Source organism: Zalophus californianus, chromosome 16 (assembly GCF_009762305.2).
Source record: "Zalophus californianus isolate mZalCal1 chromosome 16, mZalCal1.pri.v2, whole genome shotgun sequence".
Taxonomy (NCBI): domain Eukaryota; kingdom Metazoa; phylum Chordata; class Mammalia; order Carnivora; family Otariidae; genus Zalophus; species Zalophus californianus.
This window is the reverse complement of record NC_045610.1, coordinates 694,006-713,892: the sequence shown is the minus strand read 5'-3', so window position 1 is coordinate 713,892 and position 19,887 is coordinate 694,006. Positions and strand designations below refer to the sequence as shown.

Here is a 19,887-nt window from a genome sequence, read left to right as displayed (position 1 = left end):
CTATTCACGACATCACGAGCCTCATTCTCTGCCTTCACTCGACACTTTCTACCTTAACCCAGGAGAGCTTTACTAGCTTCTCTCGACCTCGTATTCTTTATGTTCACAAAGCACTGTACAGTCTGCAAAGCGATTTTAAACACGCTCCAGTTCTTCTGATTCTAAGACAGGTCTATAATCTACTCTGAAAGAGGCTCTGCGAGGAATGTCCGCGGGGAGTGACGGCCTCAGGCTCTGGAAGGAGCCATTTGTGGGACACGGGGTCCCGGCTCTGCTGCACCTTGTTGGCAGCGTGCGTGAGCCCCTGTGCCTCGCTCTCATCCCCATCAAGGAGACAGGAACAGTCCCATCTCAGAGCTGGAAGAGCTGCGCGAGCATGTGCACGTGGGACATGCCATGAACAGTTCCCGCCACAGCAATTTCAAAAACCTTCTAACAGATCAGAAAATGTATATATATCTTTACGGCCGATAAAGATATGAAGAAACGCCCAACCATAAGTTAAGCAAATATCAGCTGAATATTCAGACAACAGTTACAAGAGAATCTAGAGCAAAGGAACCCAGGAACATGGGTCGAGTTAATGCAGATGGATTTGCACGGGTGAGATTTTTCATCTACAGAGAATGGAACATCGGGAATACCGTGTGCCCTTGGAAAAGACAAGGAAGCTCTCGCCACAGTGATACGGAGCGCTCACTGGCATGTGAAGAAAGAAGCCGGGTACCGAAAGCCTATGGCGCTCCTTCACAGGATGGTTTAACTTTTACATCATACTTCTGAATTATTGGAAGTTTTAGCCAGCCATGTGCATATATATAACTTTCAAATTAGAAAAAACTGGAGCATCTTGGAAAGCTACATTTCAGGTGCTGAGCTCATGGCCAGACAAAGGTGCATTACTCCTTCCTGACAGCAGAGACGGTCGTGTCGGCAAGTGAACCCGTCGAGAGCGATATCCTGTGTGTGAAGGCCACAAACGTCTCCTCCCTTCTAGAGATGGGGCTTCTGAGAATTTGCGTGGAGGCCCCACAGTTTTACAAGTTAACACAGAAAATGCTTCTCTCTACATCACCATGCCGACTTCAGTTGAGTCTCCCTGTTCGTTTTTATTCAGTTATTGACACACACACCCTCCCGCGTGCCACCTGGGGACCTCCATGGTGATGCCCACACCTACCCCAGGACACTAGCTGCTCTCAGAGCTGCTTTCCTTCTCACTCAGTCTCCTCAAGACCACCCAGCGCCCACAGACTGACTCTCATGTGCGAGGCTGGTAGCCCTCAACACATGGACTCCGCTGACAGCCCTGACGGTCACTCAGGGATGCCGCCCCGGCTGAGACGCTCCACCAGGAGGGAAGGATCGCTTGGAGGCCGGGCTGCGCGAGGCACGGGGGTCTGTGCGCGCTCCGGGCAGGCTCTCAGCTCCCAGCCTCAGGACCTCCTGACCCGTGACTCCACCATGAGATGCTGGTGCAGTGAAGTGACAGCCGCAAAGACCACGCACCTGCGCTGCAGCCAGGCACCTGCCCTATCCGCAGAGTGGGTCACACTCTCCAAATCCCAGGTCACGGGGCTGGTGCGGCTTCGTCCCAGTACCTCTCACCCTGACCCCGCACGCCAGCTCGGCCCCGTGTGTGCTCTGAGCTCAAACAGCTGCTTTCCAACCTGGCAGGCTCAGGGCATCGGCCTGAGACTCCCACCCACAGCCCAAGTCCTGGTGAGACAGGATCGTTCCCACACACGCCAGACACAGGTCCTGCAGGGGGACGTGCAGGGGTGCCCAACCACGACACGTGCTCTCCTGCTTCTCACATCTTACCGTTTGCTGTCTGCTAGGCAAGGTCCTGGTCACTGTCCGGCACTCAAAACATGCCTGCCGAACAGTGAGCATCAGGCCCGTCGTGAGCAAAGCCAGGCCACGTGGCAGGACGAGAGGACGGCTGCTCTCCGACCTCAGGCCGCCCGCACTCAGGGCCGTGCACTGCAGCCCCATCCTGTCCCCAGGAGAGGACAGAGCCACAGACAGACCCCTGTGGCTCCAGAGAGTTCCGTCATAAACGTCAACAAGCCAAAAGGAACCGTCACTTCCCCCTTCCTGAGCAGGGCCCCCCGCGCTCACAGGAACCTGTGTCATTCCCTCGCCACCCGGCACGCTCTCACGACAGGACAGTGGTGTCCGCAGGGCCACCGCGCACGCACCTCCTCCGTGGGCTGGGCGGTCGCTGTGTCTGCTGATGGGCGGTCCCTCAGCTGAGGATCTGCTTCCAGAGAAAAGTTGACTCTCTGCTAAAACAGACAAGCATGATCCATGAATTGTCAAAATCTATAACCCACGCTGGTACAAACTGTTACGAGACTAACTTGTGCACGGAGCCGCTCAGCGGCTTTGGCTACGTCAGGCTCTGCAGCAATTCCCAGCTTGTGTCCTTGTGAAAACAAAGGCTGTGTGTTGATCTTGGCTTTCTGTCCCCTTTCTTCACTCAACTTTGGAAACACGGTCCGAGTAGCTATGTGTCTTTATGCAATCACCCCACATCTGTTCCAGCTCCCTCAACAACGAAACAAGGAGGTGGATGGTTCTCTGCTCCTGACATGTCCCGGACCCTCATAATAATGACACGCTTCTCACACCAGAGCTACAGACTTCAGTGGCCCCTCAGGGACCCAGAACATCGTTCGCTCCACATAAGATTATGATATCCCTGTGGCCCCAATGTCCACAAAGACAAGACTATTTCCACGACCAGTGCACCTGCAGGGTTGGGCCGGCACGTCCAGCTTACTGCCCACGGGAGGGTGGCACCTGCTGGTGACACTGCACATTCCCCGCTCCCCGAGGGAGAGAGAGGGACGATCTGTGCACAGGCGCTCACCCTCGGGAAATAGTGCCAATCACCCCAGAGCACGGAGGTGAGAGAGCCCAGGACCTGTGCAGAGGCAGCTAACAGAACACTGACATCACCAACAGATTTAGTTCATTAACAATGGAAGCTGGAACCTAAACTCATTCCCTAAATAAAATCTCCCCTTTCTCAAAAGCGGGACTTTCTCTTCCCTTGTCTTGGTCCCTTATGTGCACTGAAGACCCATCCGTAGACCCAGAGGGGCTGAGCAGCGCCGCACCTATACCACACAGCACGGCTCGGCCTGGCAGCCCCCAGCTGCCAGGTGGACACCAGGCCTCATGAAGGGCCTCCTTTTATTCTAACACTTCCAAAGGCAAGCAACTGGATTACCTGGGCCTTGACCAGGAGAGGCTTCAAACGCTCCAGGACCGCCTTCTCTACCTTGTCTGCTAACTGGGTGTCTGAGACACTATGTAGAAATAAAATCAAAAATTAAAATCAAAAGCAAGAAAATACCCTATTTTGTATATTTAAGGTACTACTCCAAGTGGAGGAAAATCAAACGCATATAAAGCCACAGAGTTTCTCTAATCCTGGCGGCCACGCGACGTCCCACGGGTCTTGTTAAAGAGCAGATTCGCAGGAGACTGCGATGCTGCATTTCCAGCAAGCGCCCAGGTGCCGCACCACCGCCGGTCAGGACCCGCTGAGGGCACTTCCGAACGTCTCGATGGGTATGTTAGGCTCTCAGTACATTTCCAAAGAATAATGGCTGCCTTTAAACCACTACAGAGGACAGAAGACCAAACCAATCAAACTAATTTTGTTCCCTTTCCAAACTCTGCTTTAATGGAGTCAGACACAAACCCAGAGACAAGGGGAAACAGGACACAGCGTGGTAACCAACGGCGCTGAGCAGACCAAGCTGAATTCTAGGCCGGTCATGGGGAAAGCGGAGAGGCCACGTGCGTGCCCTGCCGACTTCACAGGCACAGGGCTGGTGGGACCAGGCACATGGGGGCCCGGGGGCAGCCTAAATGTGGGAGACAGGAGCCTGGTGACGTCTGAGAAGCTGGACCCTGGGGCCCCTCTCCAACTCAGAGAGGTCTGGTTGCTCCTCTCCTGGAGCATCTGTGGACCTGCAGGCAGGCTGGCCGCTCCTGGGATGCTGGCAGCCTGATGCTCACCGTCCGGGCGCGAGACCACACCACTCTGCCCTGGATGCTCTGACCCACCCCGAGGGAAAGACTAACAACCAACAAGGCTCCTTCGAGAGCAGTGTAGCCACACCCCGGGGTAAAGCTCAGGCCCAGCAGCCCACCCGGCGGACGGCGCTGGAACGGCACGTCTCTGGGAGGATGTCCACACACGGAGCTGCAGCTGGTGTCCGGCACAGAAACTGGCTCAGGATGGACCGCAGACATGCGAACATGGCCACAGGAGCAGACCACATAGGAGAGAGCACAGACTATCTTCTGGGGCCCCAGCGTTGGCCAGCACTTCTGAGACCACTCACAGAACAAGACCCACCGTCAGATAAAACATCAATGAACTGATCTGAGTCAAAACCTGAAACAACTTCTTCATCGAGAGACTCCGCTAGGAAGCTCACACACAGGCAAGCCCCAGCTGCTGCACGTCTGTCTGACACCAGCTCACGCCCAGAACACAGTAAACAGCCTCAGGAATCAACACAACGGACACTTCACATCCTCAGTCGACTGCAAGGAAACGCAAATGAAAACCACGAAGCACCACGACACTCTCACCTGAGTGGCCAGAATTAGCACACAGACACTAGCAAATGTCAGCGAGGTCGGGGAACAGACAGTGAACACAGGGCATCACCACCACAAGTCCACGGGACCCGGCGTGCCGCCCCCCTGCATGAGGACTTGCCCATGACCCGGCCCGTGTCAGCAAACCGTCAGGGACACGTCCATAGGGGGCAGATTTACGGGTGGGGGTGATGAGAAGATGAACGGAGGAGCCGGGACGGTGGTTCGCTCTGGGGGAGGAACAGGTGACGGAGGAGGGACCGAGGAGGGACATGCGGTGAGGGCCCATTCCCGGATTAGAGATGCTGGTGCACGGACGTTCCTTTTGTAGTATTCTGGGCTGTATGCGTGCATTTATCACGTAGGACCACCCAAAGGGATGACGGGGCACGGCGGGCTCCTGTCTTGCTATCTGGCCAAGGGCCAGTGGGTGGGGGTCTCAGGGCTCCTCCTAAAGGCCAGCAGCCAGGGGAATGGGAAGGGACTGCCTCACCGGGGGACCATGCTGGGCGGTTACCTTGTGAGGTGGGCCGGAGGGCCTGGGAGCACCAGCAGGGGAGTAAGACCCTTCCAACCCTAAGGTTCTGCGATTGCGTAGCTGTTTAAGATCTATTTACCTGAGAGAGAGACCACGTGTGCGAGTGGGTGGGGGAGGGGCCGAGGGAGAGAGCACCTCCAGCAGAGTCCTCAGTGAGCAGGAAGCCCGACGCGGCCTTTATCCCAGGACCCAGAGACCATGACCTGAGCCCAAACCAGAGTCAGACGCTCAACCCACTGCACCAGCCAGATGCCCGTGATTGTGTAGCTTGAAACCTTAACTACAGAGGAAAGAAATCGGGGCCTGTCGTGCGCAGGCCAGAGCCCTCCCAGCCAGGGAGCAAGCGTCTGCCGTGCCAGGTGACAGGAGACACACGTGTGGGTGACCGCAGGACGAGGTATGATCAGAGTCGTGAAACAGCCCAACACGGCAGCAGAGCGCTAACAACACTTCAGACTTCAAGCGTGCAGCCAGGCACTAACTCTCTACATTCGAGTCGACACTGAGGCCAAGTACCTGCACACGCACCTGCATGGCCAGACACACGTCCACCTCCTCCCGCCGAGAGCAGAGCACCGGGGCGGGGGGCGGGGCGGGGGGCAGCACAAGGAGACGCCAGGCTGACCTCTCAGCTCCCGCAACCCGCCAACGTCCGTTCAGTATCTAACTCCACAGAAGGAATACTTCGTAACAAAGCTACTGCCTACGATCCCGTGGGCACGCGTTCATCCAGCGAGGCCAGGCTGATGAGGTCCGGGGTACAAGCGCCCAGACCAGCTGCAGCAGGCGACTCCTGCTTAGAAGCAAACCCCCACCTCAACTCCAGCTTTCTACCCATTCCTGCAGAGTCCCTCCGTCCTGCCAGAGTCAGCAGCGAGTGCAGCAAGCCTCAGGGACAGTGCCGAAGACACTGTCCGTGCACTCCGCCAGGGGCTGCCCAGGTGCACACAGCCCCCCCACCCCCCCCGGAAGTGGCCGCCGCTCTCCCACCTGGGACATGGGGGCTCACCTCTGCCTCTGCGTCTTGTCCGAGCCCTCAGCTTTCAGTTCTTGCAGCTCCTTCAAGGTTTTACAAGCTTCAGCATCAAGCCAAGCGAGTCTGGTGGACAGTAAACAGACTCAGACCACCCACCTCGCCCCACAGGCCGCCGTCGCCACAGCCACGCCAGGGTCAGGGTCAGGGGCGCCGGGGCTGGGCTCCACAGGCGACACCACCTCCACCGCTGGAGCTCCTCACATGAGGCGCCGTGCTGACGCACTCCCGGGTAGCGTGGACAGCCACCAAAACTGCCCACGAATATTCTCAAGAAAGAGAGCCATCGCTGTTCTTAGGATTTCCTGTTCGACCATAAAGTAAAGCTGCTGCTGGATCTTCGAGTTTAGAAGGACACAGACACATAAAGCCAGAAAGGAAACGCTAACTTGGCACCACCTCAGAGCTCAGGGGGCTCTGAGTCCTTCAGTTTAGCATGCGTGACTAGCGTCCAATTACACAACAGCCCACACTCATTTTCACTTTCCCACAATGCAAGAACAATCTCGGCCACACAAACGCAGAGCTCCCTCCGGAATATTCTCACCTCACCCCCGATTCGAGCCTGTTTTGGGGCCCACGAAGCCCAGCCCTCTGCAGCAGGAAGCAGCCCGTCCCCTTCCGGGCCTCCATTCTTCACCCTCCAGCTCTGCCCCAGATCAGTCATAGCAAGCCCTTCCTGCGACTCTAAGTCACGGGGGCTGGGATTCTTCCGGCCCTGTTTCTAGAAGTCTCCATAGAGCTCACTGCTGCACCACACACAAAACAAGCAACCAGTGGACAACGGACACACATGATGTTGAGTGAAGAGAGTGAAAGGGGCTCGCCGTCTGCACTGGGCCATCCGACAGCAGAGCCGGTGGCTGACACTTTACATAACTGGCTTTATTCGTAGTACGCAGGTGAGGAGAGTCCACTCCAGAACCCGGGTGCGCCCTTTTTTTCTCAAAGATTTGAAAAATAGCAGCACAAACCTAACTGCTTCCTGCACAACAGCTCCCCTCAACGGACTCTCCTCCTGAGCCTCATCCTGCTGGAGCGACTGTTCTTTTGTGGCATCTTTGGGACTCGGCTTCACCTTCAGCCAGGCAGCACTGCAAAACGCAGGAAAGCACAGCTTTGGGACCGCGCCCTCTGCGCCCTCCGCGCCCTCCACACCCACTGGCTCCCGGGGAGTCGACGGTGATCTACAGCAGGCACCTGAGTGGGAGCAGGTGCAAAGGAGAGTGAGCACACCCATGGAGCAGGCTCAGTGCCCAGGGACGTGTTTTCTCTGCTCCACACACACATCCCTGTTTTCAACGAAAACGGACTGACACGTAGCTTCAGGTCACTAATTACTTTAATACTGCAATGTCTTCAAGAGGCCCTCTCGCCCTCCGCACATGCCCTGAAGACAGCCCATGGGCTCGTGGAAGCCCAGTAGAAACGTCCACCAACGGATGTTTTCATGAGCTTCTAACTGAATTCAAGTCTTTATACTAACACACACATAAAAATGCAGAATTTAGGGCGCCTGGGAGGCTTAGTCGTTAAGCATCTGCCTCTGGCTCAGGTCATGATCCCAGGGTCCTGGGCTCGAGCCCCACATCAGGCTCCCTGCTCCGTGGGAAGGCTGCTTCTCCCTCTCCCACGCCCCCTGCTTGGGTTGCCTCTCTCGCTGTGTCTCTCTGTCAAATAAATAAAATCTTTAAAAATAAAAAATAAAATACAGAATTTAGAACAGATGAACACAAAAAAGCACATCAGGAAATCAGGCCTGATTTTAGATCCAGCTCTGCTATATAAGCAAGACATTAAATTCTCGAGATGTTGCTTCTTCAACTCTGAGGGGTTGACGAGCAAGCATGTCCATTCATACAGCATCATTCAAGTCTTCGGGGGAGCCCGGCCCACCAGGCTGCTCCCTTGTCACCTGCCAGCCTCGGGAAAGCTGGGGCACTCGGACCCCCTATCTTCTCGCTGGCCCTCTTCCCCACGCTCCTGCTTCCTGCTGGCCTGATCCTGGTCCCTTCCACTGTGCTCTCAACAACCCCTACCCTATGGTAAACGAACGGCCCTTTTTCTTAACCAATTCCTCACAGACTACTTCCACCTGACTGGCCCCTGTGGCCCCTGCAGGACCTGCCTCCCCCTAGCTTTGTGGAACAGGGCCTCATGACTGTGTGCAGTAACGTGGAGACAGATGGTAATGTCAGCATTATTCTCATTGTCCCCTGCAACAGTGAGATCCGCATGGTTTTATAATTCAAAATCTTGTCTTGAAATTAGGATTATTTTTAAATATTCATCCATTCAGCACAGAGTTACTGAACGCCCGCCAAGATCGGTCAGGGCAGAGACCCCATATGCCGGCCACTGGACATTCAGCTATGAAGAAGGCACAGCTCCTGGCCTCAGGCCACTAGAATCCACTGTGTGGAGACAGGTAGGGGCAAGCCTGTGACCCCCACATAGGACCACATACCCACAGCAGGTCGCGGCGGCCCACGGGAGGTTCCCCACCCCCAGTGGGAAGGAGAAAGACATCAACAGGCTTCTAGACAAACATTCTCCTGTATTTCTCACCCAAATGAGCTTCTGTTCTTAGTGGGAACTAAGGCTGCTGCTTTATTAGCTCTAAGCGATAGGGGACCCTCTGCTCTGCAGAGCACAAACCCGACCACGTACCACTTAGGAGATGCTGGTGGGGACGTAGGGTTCGGAGGCACCCAAGGGGCCCTGTTGTCTCTCGCAGGTTGCTGGTTCATTTTCAGTCTGGAGGACACTGTCGTGCGCTGCAATCGGCTTCTGCTCTGGGACTGGGTTGGTCTACTTCTTTCAGCTTTGTGGAGTCCCTGCAAGAGATAAATACCAACTACAGGGCCAGATGGGTATCAAAGAAGCTCGCTTTAACCTTTGGCCGATGGAAGCTTCAGGAATCCCCATGCTACACCAGGAACCTGCGTGAAAAGCACTGTGGCAAAAGCTGGGGGCAGGTGTGCCTCACACTGAGTGTGCCACACTGAGCGTTTCCACACTGAGCGTACCTCACACTGAGCGTACCTCACACTGAGCGTTTCCACACTGAGCGTACCTCACACTGAGCGTTTCCACACTGAGCGTACCTCACACTGAGCGCACATGCTGTACTCCCTCCCCCCGGGAGGCGATGGGGGTCAGGGGAGGGGTGAAGCTGGACGCCCTGTATTTGCCATCCTTTTATACGTATGTATGTATATTTATCTCTATGTTCTTTCCTAATGAAAGGGAAAAAAAAAGAGAAATCGCATGACGTTCTTGGTTTACCCTAACCTCATCTATAATCTGGGAGCCAACTTCTTCCTGTGTTTCCAGAAGGCTGACTGGGCTCATGGAGGAGGAGCGGGCAGCTGTCCCTGAGCAAGAGCGCCGGCTCCATGCAGACAGGCCCAGCCCTGACTGCCCGGTGACGCCCCACGGGGCTGAGCCAAGCCAGGACCTACCAGTCCCCGGGGGCCCCCTGACGATACTTAGGCCCGGCCGGCGGCAGTAACCACATTAAGGGTGTTTAGACTGGGAGGCGGTCTTCTGGCCGGTTCTCCACTTCAGTTACACTGTAAACAGAAGCTTAAATTATACTGTAGCTTCAAGCCAGCTGGCTTCCAAACACACAGAGAGCCCTGACCCTGTGATGCCTTTCCATGCCAAGCGATTATTTATCAATATTTATCCTCAGGAGGAAACGAATCTTCATGCTCTCCAATCTCACACTTCCAAAGCAGAAGCAGAAGGAACGGAATTTTAGAAAAGCCTGCCCTATTAAGACCATGATAGCAAATTCAAGCAGATCTCACCAAACCAGGACAAGAGAGACGCCCGGTCCTGGGAGCAGTATTAAAAACTGGTATTTTTCGGTTAAAAAGGCAAAAGCTACCCAGAGCCGAGCCAAGTCAACTACGTCTGGACAGCGGGCTCAGGACTCTGCAGACACACCACGAGCAGCCGGTGGCCACGGACATGGGCGGCGGGAGGAGCCGCTCCGTACCTGAGGCAGCCTCACCGGCACCTGGGCCTCCTTCTTCCCGAGCACCGTGCTCCTGGCCGCAGGCCTCCCTGCTGCCACTCCAGCTCTCGCCAGGGCCAGTGGATCTGCCGGGAGGCCAGTGCTGTGGTCTGGAACAGACAGGGCTTCTTCTGGAAAGATCTCCGCACCCGTCGCATCCAGCCCATTCTCCAACCTCCAGGTCGCTGCAGGCACTGCCCCAGGGGGACACTTATCTGTAGGACATTTCAGAAGGACAAACAGAGGGAAATGCTACTCAAGCGGGTGACAAGGATTTCCACAGACAGGTAAGCTCCAGACATCTAGCCCAGCCTGTAAATGATGTGGGAAACAAAGGCAGAAAAAAATTATTAAATTTCCTTACTCCCTAGAGCCCACTGACAAGGACTTGAAACAGGCTGAGCGACCTTCCTCTAGGAACTCAGCTGCCCCGATGTTAATGATGAGGGAACAGAAGGCAAGCTTAGGACAAAGCAGAAGCTGGTACCCTACAGACCCCCCCGCCCCCGCCCCGCGCCCACTTAGGGATATATGTGACATTCCTCAGGCACTCCTGGCCGCCCTAAAGGAAAAACAAACGGTTAACCGACAGAGATCACAGTCCTGCAGGACAGGAGTCTCCCTCCGTTTACAAATGTCCTAGTGATTTACAAGGAAGAAGCTTTCTCATCAATAGCCTAACTTCCAAAAGACCTATAACTCAGTTTCCTGAAGCTCTAACATCACCCTCCCCTCCATGAAATTGCGGGAGGTTGAGGCAGAAGGAAATGTAAATAAAACCGAATTTCTTTTGAACCTGAAGCCCACTGACAAGGACTTGTGATAGGAATGTAACATTCCTCCAGGAAACTCCCAACTGTCTTCATGTTCGTGCCTCATCAGAGGGGGACATAGCCTTGGCTTGACAACAACCAGGTCTCCAATATCCTGAGAGTCTTCTTCAGCATATGACAGTCCTTCTGGACACCCCCTTTGTCCTCACCTCCCCAACTCCTGAGTATGTAACAGGCCCCTCCTCAAGACCACAGGGCAGCAGCTCTCTCTGCCTACAGGTCCCGTCCCCGTGCTGTAATAAACCACCATTTTGCACCAAAGACGCCTCATGAATTATTTCTTGGTCGTCGGCTCCTGACTCCACCCCACTGAACCTCACCCATATTCCAAAACTGTATCATTAATACTTTGCTAAGGGCGGGGCGCCTGGGTGGCTCCGTCGTTGAGTGTCTGCCTTCGGTTCAGGTCATGGTCCCAGGGTCCTGGGGTCGAGCCCCGCATCGGGCTCCCTGCTCAAGGGAGTCTGCTCCTCCCTCTCCCTCTCCCCCTGCTTGTTTCTCCTCTCGCTGTGTCTCTGTCAAATAAATAAAGTCTTAAAAAAAAAAAAATACTGTGCTAAGGGCAAAAGGCAATTCTAGTCTGACCCCCACGCCCCAATCCTGTAAATCTACTTTAACGTACAGAAATTCCTTCGGAAACTTCCTTTATCTCTAAACCCTCCAGGATACATGTTCGCAACCATCCCCCGAGCATATGACCCACCGATAGACATCTGAAGGGGCTCATGACTCAGGTTTTATGAGACGGTCATAAATGACCTTTTCCCAACAATAGCTAGCCCCCTCAGGGTCCTGGAAACCTCACTTCCAAATTCCTTAGAGACTTACGCTAACCCTAACCCCCTCCCAACTTGAAAGTATATAATGGGCCGCCACTCATGACCCTGGTGCCTCTCTTTCTGCCCACGGGTCCTGAACCTGTGCTTTAATAAAATCACCTTTTTTAAAGCACTGAAGATGTCTCAAGAATTCTTTCTTGGCCGTCGGCTTCAAGCCCTAATAACGTCTTTCCCACATCATAAACACAGAGGCATTTTGCTGCCGAAGTCACTTCTCGCCCTGTGACTCCCACGTGGACCCACATGCCGTGGCTGAAGCCCAGGCTCACCTCCCACACAGTGCTCCTTCCCAGTCCCTCGGACCCCAGCCCTGACTGCCTGCCCCAGTCACCCGGGGCAGACGTGTGGTATCCCGTGACTATGATAACGGCATCTCCTGACCGACCCCTTCTCTGTCTCCAGTCACCCCACAGGGCTACCAAACGTGTTTTTTCTAAGATGCAAATATTTAACTGTCATTTCTCAAAACCACCATCCATCCACAAGGTTCAACAGGCAGCGGGAAAATAAAATGGTCTTTAGTTGAATATGAGATGATGTTTTCTACACAGAAAATCCAAGAGAATCTACACATAGTTAAACGAGGAAGAGGGTTTCTGGATAAAAGAAAAAATATGAAAATCAGTATCATTCCCACATATCAAAATAACTAGAGAAAATATAAGAGAAAAATATCCTGTCTGCATCAACAACAAAAACTATAAGGCACTTTGGAAGAAATCTAACAAAAGATGCGTAAGAGTCACAGAAAATATTCAAAAGTATTTTAAAGGACACAAAAGAAGATCTGAGTAAGTTGTTTTCAAGAATGGAAAGAACACAGTGAAGACGTCATTCTCCCCTAAGTAGTCCAGCATTTCAAATGCAAATTTAATTAAAATCCAAGCAGATCTTTTTGTGGATTGAAACAGGCTGATCCTACACTTGTGAGGACAATCCCAAACCAGCCCAGACAGCTCTGGAGAAGCACCACCAGGCGGGGGCGGGAGGGGCGGGTCCCCAGAGGTCCGTGGCCGTGTCCCCCCGCCCCACCGTCCTGATGCAGGGCCCAGCACAGCTTGGGGCGGCTGGCGGCCACGGGGACAAAACAAAACACGGCCTCGCCTCACACTCAGCATCACTTAAATTTAAATGAAACGAAGACAGAAATGGAACAGGAAAACTTGAAAGGTTTTAGAAGAAAGTACAGGAGAAAGGACGAAGTCAGGGCGGCGAAGCCTCTAAGAATAATGCTGATACACTCAATGAGAGCGCATGGCAGCGTCCTTCCTGCAGGAAGACCTGATACACTGCACAGACAGGCCAGAGTCTGAGGCAGAGATCAGGAACGCACGTCATGACCACGGGACTAACATCTAGGGTATATTACAAGCATCTACAAATCTACAGGAAAAATACATAACCCAATAGAAAAAGAGGCAAAGGATAGAAATAGGCAATTTAGAGAGTAAAATCTGAAGTGTCCATAAAACATGAAGAGATGGTCACCAATAATCAGAGAAATCCAAACTGAAACAACCAAGTATGGCTTCCCGTCCATAAGACTGGGGGAGGGGTCCAAGGTGATGACCCCCAGGCGGCCCTGGGGGTGACAGGGGTGTGGACAGACGAGGGTGCCCGGAGAGCACCCATGAGCCGCAGGTGCAGGAGTGAACCGGCCGCCGATGCAGGACAGCGTGGTGGCTCTGATGAGACTCGCCCAGGCTGCAGCCTCACCCTGGGACCCGGGGCCCGCGCTCGGCCAGAGGGACTCCCACCATCAGTGTTTAGGACAGCGAAACACGGGGAGTGCAGACAACAAACCGCGGTCCGGTCGCGCAGGGAAACCAGACGGACGTGAGACTCATGAATCACAACCCAGGCATCAACGTAAACGCCCCGGGGAGGGGGAGGCCCCCAACAGCAAAGGGGGACACATCCTGGGAGGGGTCCTTTACATGTGCGAGACGACGGAGCAAACGACACACCGTCTATGGATGGACGCACAGCAGCACAAGCACAACAACAGGCCCAGATGACCATAAAAACAGGAGCGACCGTGGGCGAGGGAAGGAGGCGAACAGGGTGGGGAGAGAAACAGAAAAGGGACTTCAGGGGCGCCCGGCGGCGACAACCACCCCTCGGTCTGGAGCAGCGGAGACCACGGTGAGCAGCGCTCTCCGCTGTGCCATCTCGATCTGCACCCCACTCTCTCAGCTCTGGCCAGAGGCACCCACGTCCGGGCCTCCCCGCGGCACACGCAGCAGGCGGGACACGGCCACCACAGTCCTACAGATGAGGAAGCAAACCGCCAAGTGGCAGGGCCGCACCCTCAGACTTCGGGTCCAGGGCTGGGCCCGTGCCTTCCACTCTGCCGTCAGGGACGCTGGGACAGCTCCACAGAAACACACTTTCCTGGCCACGCAAGCCCGCTTACTCTGCCACGGCCCAATCGTTTATGATTTTAGAAATGGACAAAACTCATTTTTAATGGCCACCAAAGATCTGCTTTCTCAGCTAGAACCTGCCTATCACAATCCAATCTTTCCTTAGTAGCTTGAGATTGCCATGAGGAACTAAAAACACCTGCCATTTCATGGCACACAGTGATTATCCAATTTGCTACTTACCCCCAAGTCCGTCATGCAGGATGAGGACCAGCATCCTCACTTCACAGATGGAAAAATGAAGGTTGAGGGATGAAGTCCTCAGCTTCATCTGGTGACCAGGGTCACCAGTGCGGTCCTTCTGGCCTGTTTGCCGCGGGCGTGCGCCTTCCTGCTCTCCCAGATTGGTTCTGTGGTGAGCTTCAGACAAGCAGCTTTCCAGCCGCTCTCTCTGACGCAGGGGCTCACCTTGAGCTCATCAGTTATGGCTCCTGTACTCTTCTAAGCTGGTTAGGAAACACATCTGTGTGTAGGCCTGAGAAACCGTGCACGTCTCCCCCCGGCCCCCAGATGCAGCGTCGTGTGGTTGCCGTTGAGAAGCCTGTCCTCCTGCAGACACACGTCCTCCTGGAGCCTGTCACGCGGGCGCCTAGCTCTGGGCCCACAAGGGGCCGCCGGCCAGTTGCGGGGGTGTAAGGGAAAAGCGGGCCAACTTGGGGCTGAGTTCTACTGCCCACCGGTGAAGGGGAAAGAGCCACAGGGCGCTAAGTACATATCTAGTCGCAGTCCAGCAAATTCGGTTTTGTGACATCTGCATCAGAGATGGTGCCACAGAATGAGTGGCAGACTGAGACGCAGATCAAATGAACATTGGTACATAACCTCCAACCCAGCAGAGGAAACAGTCAAACAGGCTAAGCTCATGAATATAGTAAATTACAGCAAGGGCAGAGAAAACCTTGGCAAACGAGACACACAAACTAAGGTTGAAGTTCAAGTGCGTCCTTCATCTTGGCAGACCTGACTTGGTGAAAGACAAAACTCACCAACAGCCGCCTACTTACAAGCGAAATCCCTAGAATGGCAGTGGAGGATGGAGCCCCGGGAGAGGGGTGCTAGTCTAGGCACGCGCCACACCAGCTCAGCACAGACGGCCATCCAGGTGAGCGGCACCGAGGCTCGGAGACAGGTGTGCAGCAATAGCGGCATGGAAAATGCCCCAGGAGACCCACAGCCTGGAGGGCCCAGCATCTCAGCACGGGTTCAAGCAAACAGAGCAGAAACCCAATGAGAGATCGAGTCTCAAGCATCACAAGACACCTGAACAGACCTTTACATCAGCCATCTGCAGATTGTGTAAACGAAACCAGAAGACTATGGGACAAAAAGCAATAAAGGAACAAAGACTGGAAATAAACCACGGATGATACAACTCTGTACACAGCAAAACACAATTTACCGACAAAGTATTAGAAAACGGGAGCACAGCAAGATTGCTTGATATGAGAGAACGCATAAAATCAGACGTCTGGGGCGCCTGGGTGGCTCAGTGGGTTAAGCGACTGCCTTCGGCTCAGGTCATGATCCTGGAGTCCCGGGATCGAGTCCCACATCGGGCTCCCTGCTCGGCGGGGAGTCTGCTTCTCCCTCTGACCCTCTTCCCTCTCGTGCTCTCTATCTCTCATTCTCTCTCTCTCAAATAAATAAATAAAATCTTTAAAAAAAAAAAAATCAGACGTCTATGTATCAGCACGCACGTCAGGAGTTAAAGTTTTTTTTGTTTTGTTTTTTATTAAAGATTTTATTTATTTATTTGACAGAGAGAGACACAGCGAGAGAGGGAACACAAGCAGGGGGAGTGGGAGAGGGGGAAGCAGGCTTCCCGCGGAGCAGGGAGCCCGATGCGGGGCTCGATCCCAGGACCCCGGGATCATGACCTGAGCCGAAGGCAGACGCCCAACGACTGAGCCTCCCAGGCGCCCCTGGAGTTAAAGGTTTTAAAGGACGCCACACACGAGAGCATGGCGGAATAAATCGAGTGAAAGCTGCACTAGAGCCAACACGTGCACACGGTCTATACCTGAGAGGATCTGAGGACACCTGAAACAAATGGAGGCCCCGTCTGTGAATCGGGAAATTCAGTATTAGAGACATTAACCCCTCGTCAGAATTCCGGGATGCTGTCTGTTGCTGTGTCTGTGTGTGGGGGGAGGGGGAGTGGCTGTGGGTGGAAATCATATTCTGATTCTGAAACTCCTGTGGAAATGCTGAGGGTCAAGGTCAGCAAAGGCATTCCGGAACAACAGGTGGCAGAGTGTTCCAGAGTCAGAATGAAGACGGTGCACACGAGCCCAGGGCCCAGCAGCGACATCCATGGCAGATAACACGGGGCCCAGAAAGAGACCCACACATGTGCGGACACTTAATTTACAACAAGAGCGGCATTCTTTGCCACTTTGGGGAAGGAATAATCTTTTCAAATGAAACTTCTCTAGGAAATAAACAGGAAAGGTCCTCTTAACTTTGGCATAGGGAAAAGCTTCAACAAGATGTAAAAACAAACACAAAATATCTTACAGGAAAATACTGCTCCCTTGGACCACAGTGCAATTACCAATTCTGTTCATCAAGGCACAACTGCAACATTTAGAAGCAAGCCGTATCTTATTTCTCAGTACGTGTTTACAGCACAGATAAGTGAGTTTGGGTCCATACGCAGAGTACGCCTACAAAGAACTACAAATCCAGTTTTGAAAAAAAAAGGAGACGAAGAAAATAAGGAAGGAAGAGAAGGAAAACGTGAAAGAGGGAGGGAGGGGGCAAGAGACTTGAACTGGCACTTCCCAGGAGGAGGCATATAAATGGGGTATAAACACATGAAAACTACTCACACCATCACTCAAACAGAAAATGTAAATTAAAGCCAGAACGAGGGGCGCCTGGGGGGCTCAGTCAGTGAGGCGTCTGCCTTCGGCTCAGGTCGTGATCCCGGGCTCCTGGGATCGAGCCCCGTGTCGGGCTCCCTGCTCCGCGGGGAGCTGCTTCTTCCTCTCCCTCTGCTTGTGCGCTCTCAAATTAACAAACAAAATCTATCAATCAATCAATCAAACCAGAATGACAGCCGGGGCTCCTGGGTGGTGCCGCTGTTTGAGTGTCTGACTCTTGGCTTCAGCTCAAGTCTGATCTCAGGGTCCTGGGATCAAACCTTGCGTCGGGCTCTGCGCTCAGCGTGGAGTCGCCTTGGGATTCCCTCCCGCTCTGTTTCTGCCATGACCCCGCCCCCGCCCCCGCTCTCTCTAATAAATAAACCTTTAAAAAACAAAACCAGAACGATAGTCTACGCTCCTAGCAGGAGGCTATGCTTATGAAGACTAATGAGTGCAGGCAAGGATGTGTGGCAGCGGCTGCCACGCGCTGCTGGTCAGCATGAAACCGGAAACGCTACTTTGAAAAAACTCCTGACCTATTACAGTTGAACAAACGCATCCGCTAGGAGCTGCCCATGATACCCCGGGAATGCACCCAACACAAACACACGTACACACGCACCAAGAGACACACCCAAGAGCAGCAGCTTTGTTTGTAATCGTACAGACCTGGGAAAACCCCGATGATGAAGACAACAGAACCATGCTCCACTTACACAGCGGGACGCGACAACGAGCCGCACAAACACGACTCTCACAAAACATGAGCGAAGAGGCCGGTCCCAAGAAAATACCCGTTGTGTAATTCTAGTCCTATAAAGCTCATACAGTTCCAGATCCGGCAAAAACCAAAGTACAGCACAGAAAATCAGAGTAACATTTAATCTGGGGGAGGAGGCGAGGCATGGAGATTGGAAGAGGGGATTACTTAGTGCTTGTAATGTCCCATTTCCTGACTTAGGTTGTGGCTTTACAGATGTTTGTTTTCTCATAAACTGAGCTGTAAAACTTGTATCTTGTGTACTTTCCTATCTGTATATTCTACTTCAATTGAAACAGGAAAATTAGTTTACTGGATTCGTCCACACCGACTCCAATGGCACATTAAAAAATTCAACATTAAAATCTTGAAACTATTTTAAAACACTATCAACGTATATATTTCTATCAGTTTAACATCAAAAAAGGAAAAAGTAGAAAAAAAGAAAATCTCTTCACAAAACTGGAAAAAGAAACAGAAGAATATTTCCTCTAACTTCGCACTCAGACACGCGAAAACACAACAGCGAGGCTCGCACGTCAACAGATCCCATGAAATCCGGGGGGAAACGATGCCCCGACTACAGCTATCACCCAATATTGTTCTGAACTAAATTCTGTCCAGTAAGAAGAGAAAAAAGAAAAGGTATAAAAATTGTAAAGAGAGAAGCAGAGCTTTACTTATTTGTAGGTGATCTCATCTATCTGGAAAAACAAAAGAATTAACTAACAAAATCTCATTACTCATCAAATCTAAAACATCAAGACATCCTTAATTTTATGCACCAATGGGAAATTTTAAAACACTGCCAATTAATTGTAAGATATCATCAATGTAAGAACGTACCCCAATCTCAGAAATGTTCCACCGCACCCCTCAGAACCAACGAAACGCAGCGTGGTTGCCGCCCGGAGATCTGGGCAGGGTCCCACGGCTCTGCTGGAAGGAGCGAGAACCCGCTTCGACACACACTAAAAAGATGATCCCGTTCACAGTAGCACTAAAAACCACAAAATGAGGGCGCCTGAGTGGCTCAGTTGGTTAAGCGACGGCCTTCGGCTCAGGTCATGATCCTGGAGTCCCGGGATCGAGCCCCACGTCGGGCTCCCCGCTCAGCGGGGAGTCTGCGTCTCCCTCTGACCCTCTTCCCTCTCGTGCTCTCTATCTCTCATTCTCTCTCTCTCAAATAAATAAATAAAATCTTTAAAAAAAAAAAAAAACCACAAAATGAGAAAACTGGACATGAACCTAACAAGGAATCCAGGAGTTCCTAGTAACCCTACCTCAGGAATTCTCATATGCCGAAAACCATACCCTTCACCTGCAGGGAGGCAGAAAGGGCACCATGGTGTCATTCCCCCCCAGCAGGCCAGCCTGTGAACTCGAGGGGCCCGTCACACCCCCCACGGCCTCTGTCCTGGAACCTGACTAGCACCTTCTAAATTCCTCTGAAGATACGCAATCTCCATCAGCAAAATTTGAAGAAGAACAACAAAGAGGAGGAGCCTCCTGAAATAGAAAATACATAAGAACGATGATTCTGCCCACAAAGTGCAGATCTCTGTTCCAGGAAAGGGATCCTAAACCAAGTGACTGAGAGAAATATTTGCAATCCGTGCAAACCCAGAAAGGAGGCCCAGAGTGCAGGAAGACCCTCTGCCATGCAAGAGCATGATGCCGGCCCCCAGAGGGCCGAGGGCGTGCCCAGAGGAGGGGGCACACGCCCGGGAGCCCACCACGACCTTCCTCCCTGAGTCAGGACAGGACAAGACACTGGAAGATTCTTACAATGTCACGACATCAAGTCCTTGGCAAGGATGTGGGAAATACACTCTGATGCTCACTGTTCACCAATATCACCGTGGGCCTGTTCAAGGGCAAGCTGGCGACCCGTCGAAACATGTACAAGCCAGCAATTCTAGTTCTGGGGCCAGCAAG

At 53.0% G+C, this 19,887-nt stretch overlaps 1 protein-coding gene across 6 annotated transcripts in view; it reads right to left on the bottom strand.

Annotated features, from left to right (window-relative positions):
- The window catches only part of KIAA0753 (KIAA0753 ortholog), a 47,210-nt gene that overhangs the window by 10,034 nt on the left and 17,289 nt on the right, over positions 1–19,887 (bottom strand). For 4 of the 6 annotated variants that reach the window (XM_027625343.2, XM_027625344.2, XM_027625348.2 and 1 more), the window contains 6 exons: positions 10,207–10,439; positions 8,871–9,037; positions 7,175–7,294; positions 6,177–6,266; positions 3,242–3,320; positions 2,205–2,291 (listed from right to left, as the gene is read on the bottom strand). In XM_027625343.2, coding sequence (XP_027481144.1) covers positions 2,205–2,291; positions 3,242–3,320; positions 6,177–6,266; positions 7,175–7,294; positions 8,871–9,037; positions 10,207–10,439 — 776 coding nt within the window. The remainder of the gene's footprint in view (positions 1–2,204; positions 2,292–3,241; positions 3,321–6,176; positions 6,267–7,174; positions 7,295–8,870; positions 9,038–10,206; positions 10,440–19,887) is intronic. The other 2 variants (XM_027625345.2, XM_027625347.2) reach the window with 1 other exon arrangement.